This window comes from Drosophila ficusphila, unplaced genomic scaffold (genome assembly GCF_018152265.1).
Source record: "Drosophila ficusphila isolate 14025-0441.05 unplaced genomic scaffold, ASM1815226v1 contig_106, whole genome shotgun sequence".
NCBI lineage: Eukaryota > Metazoa > Arthropoda > Insecta > Diptera > Drosophilidae > Drosophila > Drosophila ficusphila.
This window is the reverse complement of record NW_025063993.1, coordinates 2,420,067-2,431,955: the sequence shown is the minus strand read 5'-3', so window position 1 is coordinate 2,431,955 and position 11,889 is coordinate 2,420,067. Positions and strand designations below refer to the sequence as shown.

Sequence of the window (11,889 nt, the reverse complement as noted above, 5' to 3'; positions counted from 1 at the left end):
GCAGAGTATTAAATGATCTCCACCGTGCTGCTCTTTTCTCCGTCCAGTGGTGTTATTAAAATGAAATCATCATCATCACCAAGTGACAGAAGCCGAGAGTCTGGCTCTAAGTCGGAGATGGAGATGGCAATGGAGATGAAGATGAAGGTGGTGATGGAGACGGAGACGGAGACAAAGACTGGCCAAGTGCCCGAGGATCACTGGAGTGGGCATCTGAGCGCACGGAGGCAGCCATCTGATCGTGCTTATGACAGGAGAATTCAATTAGACATATGGAAGCGCGTTGATTGTTCCACTGCCAATCGCCGCTGGTGGGAAACCAATTTAAACAAGGAAATATTAGCAGCCTTAAGTATTTATTTGCAAACCCTATTGAATGAAAATAAATTAATCAGCTTTTTTTTTAAAACATAAAAATATTTAAGATGGGAAACAACTGTTAATATTGTTAATGTGTTAAAAGTAGTTTATTAAAAAAGTAATATTTTGTAAATTGGTTCTATTTCTAAAATAATGCATCTCAATTGCATCTCCAGTTTCCGAGTTTCAACAAAAAAATATTTAAAATATTAAAAAAAATACAAAAGACTTAGGCGACAAACTCGTTTCCCTCATTTTGCGGGACAAGCAACTAATTCCCTCCGAAGTTTACTTGATTTCTCCCAATGTTTATTTACACTGATCGCCGGGCATTAAGTGCCCACCTCTTTGCCACATTAGTCGTCCAATACGAGTCCAAATGGATGCACATGCACAATGAAAACAAAGCAAAGCCAACACTCTCGCAGCCAATACACTCGGATGATAACAGTACCGTGTGTAAAGTCAAATGGGGGTAAGAAAAACACAACCAACAGCCAACCGCATCGAGACAATATTCAATGAAAACGAACGAAACGTTTTGAGATCGTGCCGGTGCCAACAGCCAACCACAGTTCAGCGCTCAGAAGAAGCCCGGCGGTAACTTTTCCAGAGAGCGGAGAGTCTCGAGCCTGCGGCAAACTCAACCACCGAACTGCAAACAGATTGCGAACATGTTCGATGTTAAGTCGGTAACAGAGCCCACATAGAGAAAAACAGAGAACTTATTTTAAGAAAAGCAACTGATTCGTTTTCTAAAACATACCCTATACATACAAGTCGGAATACAGAAAATACTTGTAATAATCACTATATCAATAAAACTTATGATACTAAAGCCACCATTTCAAAGGTGAAGTTTTTACAGAGAGTGTTTAGTTTAATCTTATATTTTGGGGATTTATTACCCCATGGGGTAAAAATAAAAAATAAATTACCTTGCAATAAAATAGCATACTTTTCATTAAGCTTTTCTTCCGTTGTTTTTTATCGACTTTCCATTGAACGCTGATTTTCAACTAAAAATTAGTTTAGGTTTATTCATAAAATCTATATTTTTGAAACTCTTTTTTATAAAAAGAATAAGATTATCTGAGTATTTATAATGACAACATTTTTTAAAACGGAAGATCTGTTTAATTTATTTTGAGGGACATTTTTTTAACAGAATTTTGGTTGGCCTAGCGTGCAGTTCAGTTTACAGATCAAACCGCAGTAACAGGGCCGCGAAGCCGGCAGAGAAGGCCGACGCAGCAGAGGCCGGAGCAGCTGTTCGCCAAACAGGATTTCCCGCAGCGAGGCGATCGATTAACAGTTAAGTTTCGCCTTGCCCTGCCACTGTTACACACGCACACAGCCACAATCTCGAGACGCGTGCGCTTTGTTGTCTTTCTGCTGCTGGTACCAAAGCTGCTGCTGTTGCCGTTGATGTTGCTGCTTGCTGCTGCCTGCCGTCGCTGCAGATGTTGCTGCTGGGATGAGACGATCTTTGAGGCCAGGGCCAACCTGGCAGTCCGAGTCTGTTTGGCGCTCAGAACGACTGCGACGATTTAGTCTCGGGTGGACGCTCCGCTGCCAAGCACCGTAATTCAGGCTTCCGCTGCTCTCTCGCTCTCGCAATCGCAATCGCATTATATCCGACTGATCGCGAAGTTCTTCGGCATTATGTGCGCCACGTGATTGCTACGCTTTCTCGAAAAGCCGTCGCTACATCATCAACGATAATTCGGGCTTAAATAGTGGCAAGTGAATAACAAATCTGATATTGTCAATTAATGCTAATGCAAGAATACCCCAGTGTGTGAAGTTATCAAAAATTCCTGACATACTTAAAATCTGGATAAAATAAAACAACAGCAAAATAGTGAATATTTTAAAAGAAAATAATTTATGTAGCTTTGGAAATATACATCCTAAATAAGGTAAGACTTAAATCTCGAAAATGGCCAACACTTTACGTACAACATAAATCAAAATAACTGTAAAGATGTAATTAAAAAAAAAAAAAAATTTTAAAAATATCAATCATAAATCCATTCAAAAATATCAAATAGCAAACTTAACAATAATAATGAATAATCACAAGCTAAAATCAACAAGAGCTTAAATTTTAATGGTGGGGAAACCAAAAATATAAAATTTTGAAAGAAATTCCGACAAAGCTAAAATTTCATAATAAGGGGAAATTCGTATTTATTTCGAAACGTTAACTCCCAAGAGTTCATACTTAGCACTAAGGACGGCCAAGGAGAACCAGAAAAAGTTTGATAGGGAAGACAAAGGAAGCTCATTGACATGCTCATTAATAATGTTATTGCCTTTTGTGCGATAAGTGTCAAGAAATTACTACAATAGGGGCAGAGAATGGACAAAGTTGGGAGATATTCAAACATTTAATTGTCCAACTGCTGTCGGCAATCAAGCAGAAAAGGGCCAGAGGCAGCGTTTCGACTGGATCGTGGATCCTCGATCGCCAAGGATTGAGGATCGAGGATTGTGGATAGAGGATAGAGGCTAGCGGAAGCAGACAATTCAAACTAGAGCGTGTGACTGCTGAGTGGATTTGCATATTGCGAATGTCCGTCTCCAGTGGCGGGCAGGGCTAATAATAAAGCATATTACCGGCAATTGTCTGCCGAGATCGGAGGAGATTCGGGTCGGAGAAGGGTTTGCTCCGCAGATTGTGTCAATGCTCCGGGGTTCACGGAGCTGTGTTCTTGATTCTTGTTCTATTTTGTAGCGGCTTCAAAATATTTGAGACAATCGTGGTTTGCTTGTTTGAACACCTTTTCTCCCTCAGTTGCCTTTATCTGATTTGGCATTGTCCATCATTTTGTTTGCTTTAAAGGACACATTTTTTTGGCCCTTGTTTATTATTCTTATTGAGAGAAATCCTACAGTTTCCTCCAATTTTTTTAGGTCTGTCAACAGGGACTTGATGAGCTTGTTGAGAATGTAGCTGCGACCAACTGATCTGGTTCTTATTGTCTAAGCCGCTCTGAACTTGTCCCCCTTCGGGTTCAGCGGCTCCCCCCAAAACTCGGACAGGCACAGAACATTTTGTAGATTTCCAGAGATTAGATCTAAACAATCATCCACTTGGCTTACGATCAATAAGTATTTCTGTAGCAGTTTAGGTTTCTAATTAATTGTCTGGTTCAGCTCAATGTGTAACATTAATCTTGACTTAATCGATAAGCCTGTCAGCCAAATCGTTCCTGTGTTGTGATCTCCTCGGCTCGATATACACTCAGAAATGAACAATGGGGCTCTGGTTTTCAATTTGAAAGGAATCGGCACGGGAGAGTCAAATTTGAGCTTGCACAACTCTCTTCTGCTCTTTGTTTTCCCACAACCCAAACTGCCCATCGAACCAAATAAATGCCAAGATAACATTCACCTCTGCAGGGGCTCGGCTCGAGGGCTTTTAATTAGCTCGTGGCATGGGAATTATGTCCTCCTTCATGACTTCTTTTCAATGAAATCAGGGGTAACTAAAGACGCTTCAAGAACCAGCCTCTTTCCCAAGTATGCATCCAGTTACGGGGAACAGTGGCCTTGGTCGCCGTCGTGAAAATGCTAAAAGGATTGAGATGCCGCCTCCGGATAGAAATCTGCAACTTTATCGCCCAAGCGTGCCGTTCGATTGCATTTCTTTCGGGTTTCTCAATAAGGCTCGAAATGATTTCAGACTTTGGCTTTATCTTTGGAGATCAGCAAAGGCGAGATCTGTTAAAACTAAAAAGTCGGATTGGCAAGCAAAAATTTCATATAGTACTTCTTTAATCCGGGATTTTAATACAAATTACCACACCTTTAGTAAAATTAGGTAGTATATAAGTTATATAGTATAAGTTATTTAGGGTATTTGCAACAAGAAAAATTAAACCTATACTTATTCATTTTATTTGTTCCGTTTTAACTCTTTTAACTCTAGTCAAGCTAGGCCGCGTTCTTTATTTATCCTTTTTTTTCAAAACTCCCCCATTCAGTTGCATTATTTTCTGGACGCATTCAGTGCAGATTATCACTCCAACTCCAGTACGAGCATCGGTTCTGGGTCTTTCAGACTCTGAGGCTTTTGTCAGCGATGGGAGATCTCGGCTGCTTGATGATTTTCCTAGTTTCTGGAAAAGCGCACCGCTGTGCCGAAAATTGTCACGGCTTTGCGGTCGCTCGCTCGCTCGAGCGCTCGCTGTGAAGGTGCAAATTTAATGTTTGCCAATTTAGCAAGGCTCTGCTGTCACCTTTGGTGTCCATTAGCGAGCGTTTATATGCAAAGTGCCGGGCATTGGCAGGCCAGCGTCGGGTTTGCCAGCCGGCGGGGATCGGATGGGGCTAACCATTATCACAGAAGCAGCATCACGTTGTGGCACCACCACCTGCTGGGCGCGTTTCGCGGATCAGCTCCCTGCCACTGGCAGCCCTGGCCGGGAAAATTTCCAGATTCGGACACCTTTGCGGAGCACTCAACCTGGCTGCCATCGAAGGAAGTCGAGGCGAATTGGGGAAGCTCTGGTTCTTTAAAACCGCACCAGGAACTACCAAATCACATGCATAAAAAGATATAGTAGGTTGCGAATTAAAGATGATATACAGCACTATTTAGAACAGCAACTGCTTGATTTCGACAAAGAAAACGTATATACAATTCTATTGACTTTTTTAGGAAAGTATCTAAGTTTGTGTGCCAGTGTTAAATGGTATTAACAGCCACAATAACAATTAAAAAGTAATAACGAACACATCTAGGAAACGAGTTCCAAATATATTATTTCTTAATCTTCTGGCTCAAAGTATTAAAAATGGGAAACATAAAAAAAGCTTGTGTAATTAGGCAACAAAATAGTTATTTTGAATTTAAACAAAGTATTTTCATTATTTTTTAAAGTTTTAATTTAAAAGCACACATAAAATTTGGAATATAAAACCAATAAATGAGAATTTAACTTATTGTTGATAATTTGCTGATTTGTTACTTAAACCTCCGAAGTTTTTAATTTCAGTATTTCCGTTTAACCATAATTGTCTTTTTTGACTTATGAAAAAACTTACATTAACTGTCATCACCTCGTAATGATAAAGTTTACTCGTTTTATTCAAAAAGTTCCGATTAGAATATGTTGACCGAATCTCTATTAGCACTTATCAAGTTTACAAAACTAGGCTTAGGTTTTGTGGAATTTATTGTAATGTCCTAACTAAAAGTTATACGATTATATTAATTTGCAAGCAAACACATTTATGTCATTCGGGATGATTTAATATATTTAAGTTTCATTAGCTCTGGTGATAATTTCTGCCTATATATACTCAAAATGGCGCATATACCAAACCGGTTATTTTTGGTTTTTAAGTTTTTTAACTTGCATATACAAGTTTAGAAAACCACAAAAAAAGTTACTTTTCACAAAACAGATTTGGCAACGAAAACTCCCATCGCACACAGATTAGCACACGAATGACTCTAAGAATCTTTATTGTATATCCATGACCAAATTGATACCTCCCTCAGATTCTTCACGCTCATTAAAAAGTTGACGCAAGATTTTCGGAAATATTTTATTGGCTCTCCGCTGTGTTTTTTCGCCTGACCTCAGGCTTTATGGGCAGGCAAAACAAGTCACTGCAGTACATTGCATTAGATGTGTGAACGTGAAGTCTTCCCCGGGAAAAGAAAGAGAGACGGATTCCCGGGGAGAGGGGAGAGGGGGTTGGGGAGGGAGCCAGAAGAAGATGAGGTGCAGGGTCTTCTGACATTGCCGCGACCGAAACTTTGATGGTGCAAGCCCAAACCGGTCGCTGCATACCTCAATTTCTATCCACGACCTGTAGCGAAATAAAAAAAAAAACAAAATTCCGAAAAAAAGAATAAAAATAAAGAGAAACGCAGTGGGTCATCGGTTATGCATGTTGTTGTTTTTGCCGCTGCAGTTCTTCTTCAGCTTTTTGGCGTGGCTTTTGTGGTTGTTGTTATGGCCATGGCCTCGTCTTGCTCACAGCTGAGCCGAGAGTCAGCAAAGACACAGCCAAGAGGAAAATATCTGTGAAAGCAGGCATCGTCAATAACAAGGACAATCGTGAAGAGGTCGCCACAGTTGGATTTTTTCAATTAGACCTTTTAGCAACACGTTCTATGAACAGTACAATTGAAAAAGAGAAAAAAGTTAAGAATGATATTATACTACTAATGTTTTCCAATATATGTATTTTTAAATCATGGAAATAAACAAACAAGCAAGAAGGCATTTCTTACTGCATTTGCAGTAATTCCTTTTTTTTTGGTCTTTTAAGCTACTCCTTTTTTGTAAGTTTAAACTATTGTATTTAGCTTAGAAACAATTTTGGAAAAAATTTTTCTTTATGTTAGGCTTTATTACATAATAATTAGGAACAAAATTAAACGACTTAGTTTTCCTACATGGTCTTTTTTTTTGGGATTTCTTTATTGAAACATAGATACACAAGCAAAAGAGAAGCAGAAAACTTTTTAAATGCAAATCTTTATACAATGATATTGTTTTTAGGCTCGAAACATAAAGTGTAATTCAAATCGGACTTATAAGAACGCGTTTAAACAAAAAGTTAGATTAAGAATTCACCAATCAATAATCATTACTTTTTAATCGATGCACTTGATTATCAAGCAATTTCAACATAAATTTCGTAAAAAGCTGTGACAGCTTCAATATAAATTAAATGGATTATTAACATTTTGCCTCTGTCTTTGCAGATGAACCAGCTGTGCAAAGTGTGCGGCGAGCCGGCGGCTGGTTTTCATTTCGGGGCATTTACATGCGAAGGCTGCAAGGTGAGTTTTTACACTATGCCAATAGAGCAACCCAAATCGATATTTTATAGAACTTAATCCCGACAATTGTGAGAAACTCGACAGACTCAATTTCGCACATTCCGTAAAAAATGTGCAAGAAATGATCTCGATTTTGGCTTTTACTTTTTCAACAAAGCAAAATCGTAAACATTATTACAGTAATTAAATTTCAATTCGGTAGATTAATCGATTTTTAATTGACTATAAGTAGATACGTGCGCGCGGCGGACACAATACAAGGCTCACCTTCAAATGGCATGGGAAAAGTCTGCGAAATTCAGAGCAGTCCGCAGGGCGAGGGGGCGGGTCCGTATATAGAGCTAGGTAAGCCCCAAGGCGAGCACAATTGTAAACTGCAGTCAATCAAATAAAAATTACATGCATATTAGATGAGTCAGCGCAATCGGAAACAAAAGTCCCAGACACCCATCAAACACCACTCAAATTTGAACTTCAAAACCAACTGGGGCCAAGCTCTCCGTCCCGTCGTGAGTTGGCATCGCTTCATAACAAAGGGGCATCAGCTGATGTAGTGTAAATGGATCACGGAGAGAACCCTTTTTTTAGCCATTCAAGCTGTCTTGCGAGTAGTTGGCCAAATCATAAACGCACACTTTGTAAGTGAAGCAAGTTCAATAGGTGGAGCAGGCCAGTGACAGGTGCAAATAAGCGAAAACAATGGCAGATTGAAAGTCCAACTGTGGAGAGGTGTTAAGTGGTTTATCTGATATCGATTTGGTTCACTTTTGAACGGATGGGGTATTGATTGGCTATTCAAGTTAATGAGTAGGATTTTTAACACAGAAGGGAATTTGATAAGATGATACAACCATCCAATAAATTTAAAGTTGCTCTGTACAACCACATCTTAAGCTAAAAGCAGAACTTATAATTTTATAAGATTGTTAATTTTTTAGAGGTGAATCCAGGAGATACAAAGGTTTAAAATAGCGTGGGTTTTTTGTGTATTACCTTATAAAAAATATATTTTTTTTAAGCAACGGTTACAAGACAATACAATTTAAAAACTTGTAGAGGTTGTTTAGAAGTTTTTCATTTTTTCAGGAGGATAGGTCCTTGAAAGATGTAACTTCAATTAGAAATTGTGCAGTTCTAAACGGATATCTCTTAAAGGAAACTGTCCGAATCTGAGTATTCAGAGTAGATAATAATTTTGAAATCTGTTGATTACGCTATTCTTGTAATTCTTCTGTTTCCTTGCAGTCCTTCTTTGGTCGCACGTACAACAATATCGCGGCGATAGCAGGATGCAAGCACAACGGGGACTGCGTGATCAACAAGAAAAACCGCACGGCGTGCAAGGCGTGCCGGCTGCGCAAGTGCCTCCTGGTGGGGATGTCCAAGAGCGGGTCGCGCTACGGCCGCCGCTCCAACTGGTTCAAGATCCACTGCCTGCTGCAGGAGCAGCAGACGGCGACGGGCGTCGGGGGAGGGGGCTCGGCGGGAAGCGGGGCGGGAGTCGGGGTGAGCAGTGCGAGTCTGGAGCAACTGGCACGGCTGCAGCAGGCCAGCAACCAGGCGCGGCAGACCTACCAGGACAAGACCAATCCCTGCATCAAGTCGGCCACCGCAACTTCGCCCAGGATCGAGGGAGCGGCTGTGGGCACGGGAGTGGGTGGCGCCGCTTCCCCCTCGTTCCTCCAGGCGGCCAAGTTCCGCCACCACCACCACCAGCGGCAACTGAAGCTCGAGTCCCGCCTCAGCAACACGCCCAGTGACTCCGGAGCGTCCTCCGCCGGGGATCCCAACGAGGACGGAGCCACCAGCGTGCTGAGCGGTCAGATCCCCACGCCATCGTCGACGACCGCCACCAGCCTGCCCAAGTTGGATCTGAGGCACCCCGCCTTCCCGGCCACCTCGGAACCGGATGCGGACATGCAGCGGCAGCGCCACCAGGAGCTGCTCGAGATCTTCCGCAGCCACTCGGAGCCGCTGTACAGCTCCTTCGCCCCCTTCAGCCACCTGCCGCCCGTCCTGCTCGCCGCCGGCGTTCCGCAACTGCCCATCTTCAAGGACCAGTTCAAGGCGGAGCTGCTCTTCCCGACGGCCAGCAGTCCGGAGCTGGAGGAGCCCATCGACCTGTCCTTCAGGTCGCGGGCGAATCCCCCAGTCCGCTGGTCCACACCTCCAACAGCCCCAGCTTGAGTGAACCCGCCGCAACGAGTCACTGTTTGGGGGAGTCCCCGAGCTTCGTGCGGAAGTCCACGCCCCTTGATCTCACCCTGGTGAGGTCTCAAACCTTGACAGGCTGAGATCATCTCGGGATCGCCGGAGAATTCGAGCGCGAGTGCCAAACAATTTCAAGTAGTTAAGGTTAGGGTATGTACAAAGTAATCAATCAACTAAGTCGATGGGTTTCGGGCAAATATTCGGGATGATCATTTCTTTGCAAATCTATATAAGACATCTTCGGTTGCATCTCTTTCCATTTTTAATTCTTCAAGAATGATTCAGAATATATACAGATATTCAGTATGATGTAAAACATAAATTGAGATTATTTCAATATTGTAACCTAGGAAGAACTTTGAAAATCCATCGACTTGACAAGATTTAAGAAGTAGAAAGAAATTGAACATTTTGGTGCCAGTGAAAATATGTACAAAATCCATAAATATTATATATTACATTAGCTCAATGACAGTAAATAATTTTAACTTTAATAAGTTTATTTACGTTATATATATAATAAAATTTAGCCAAATTTACTTAATAATATCATTTGATGTGCTATGTAAGTTAATTTTTGTTTTCCTTATTTATGTTCAGTTTATGAAAATTGTAAGCTTAAGAACTTTTAATTTAATGTGTTGTTCCCTTATTGACTTATTGTTTGTTTTACTATTTTTAAATAATTTATTTTCTTAGGCAGTTAAGGAATGGTCACAATGTAACAGAAGGAATAAAATAAAAATATCTAGAGACAAATTTACATCGATTATGGAAACAGCGCAGCATTTTGGTCAAGTGTTGCATTTAAATGTACAATTGTATCGAGGAACAAATTTCTTTCCTTCTCTCTCTGGAGGCTGACGTAAAAAGCTCCATTCAATTGACACATGACCAACTTTAGGCTGACCATCTACAGCAGAAATTTGTTCGGTATACAGGTACAAATCAACAGATATATAAGTATTTTCAATTCAACTGTCACGGCGTCTGTGTTTACGTGTATATCCATCAAGTGGGGACCAGAAAATCCTGGCCAGTCAATGCGTTATTCATTACATAACAGTGCGGGCTGACATATTTCCAAATGTCAGGCTACCTAGATGTTGACTATATAAATGTAATTATGACAGGCCAAGACAGATGACACAAGTTGTATCAACTCAATGAGAAACCGAACTCTGGAAAGGGGACTACGCGCCAAAACAAATGACTTAGGAACCAAACTTGAATTCGCTTCAGCTCTGGAAAAATGAATATCTTCTTAAACAAACAAATGGTATATAGTAAAAAATTATAATAATGTGAAGTATTCGAAATTAAACACAAAATACACCTTCTTTATTGTACTCTAAAAATGTGTGCTAATATCTTTCTTTGTAGTACAAATAATTGATACTTAAATTTGTAATAACCTTTTTTAACTCAAGGCGATCTTTAGTAGTCCATAACATATTGATTATACACCACATTTGAAAAGCAACAGCCATTATAGAGCCAAAGTCATATGCATATACCCATCGGCTGTTGTCTACCCATCTTCGCTGATTTATGCACCTTAAACACTTCATTCCACTTGCACTTACCCATTACTCACACTCCGAGGTGCACATATATACGAAGACATAACTCTGTTGATTGGCTGCGAAGCTCTCGAATGGCAATTCACACGTCTATTCGATGGGTCTACGTCTGTCTGTGTGTTGGGGAGAGTGTCTTTGGGAACACGCCCCCCGAGAGCAGCAGCAAAGTGAGATACAAAGCTGAATAATCGCACGACACACGCACAATTAGCCGCGCGAACAGTAGCTGCTAAGCAGAAATAATGCTCCGAGCGAAATGGATACTTCGAGGATGGGGGATCCGGATCGGGATCGGGGAACTGGAGATCTTGAGCATGAAACATCGACTCGCGTGCTCAATATGCCTTTAAAATGCATTTATGCACGGAGATTCGGAGTGGGGCGTTGGGGTACAAGTGGCCAGTGGTGTAGATGCTTGTTGCAGATACTTTCGCAATGAGTTTTATTGGTGTCGTCTATAGAGATCTACCGACCGAAGGAAAAGCGCCGGACAAAAGGGGATGAAGACAGAGCGCACTAATACGTTGATGGGGCTTAAGACCCGTAAAGGGCACAGACCACCCAACTTATGTAATACAATACCTGCTCCAATAATAATCATAACATTTTGTGACGATTTACGACGGCTGAACTTGAAGCATTCAATAAAATGAGAAAAATAAATACATCTATAGCATAGGGAGAAAATGAAATCAGTTTACAATCCGATACAGACACAGCGGGCGAGCATTTACAAACAATGAAATTCAATGCAATAATTCAAGATTCAATTGAATTTTAAGTACGCCCAGAGCCGGGCTTCCTTCTGTGTCCGTAACTAGAAACTGACGATAAGCTGGGACCGACCGACTGTCAGTCAGTCAGCCCCACCGATGGCAATCCATCTCGACTCCGTCCGTCTGTCTCTGCGTCTTTCTGCCTGTG

The 11,889-nt window shown here is 41.1% G+C and overlaps 1 protein-coding gene across 1 annotated transcript; it reads left to right on the top strand.

Moving 5' to 3' along the window:
* Positions 1-1,899: 1,899 nt before the first annotated feature.
* LOC108088820 (protein embryonic gonad) lies at positions 1,900-9,979 on the top strand. The gene is given in 4 exon segments (XM_017186788.2): positions 1,900-2,282; positions 7,094-7,171; positions 8,417-9,317; positions 9,320-9,979. Coding segments are annotated over 3 exon segments (1,125 nt in total). The 5' UTR covers positions 1,900-2,282; the 3' UTR covers positions 9,466-9,979.
* Positions 9,980-11,889: the final 1,910 nt, after the last annotated feature.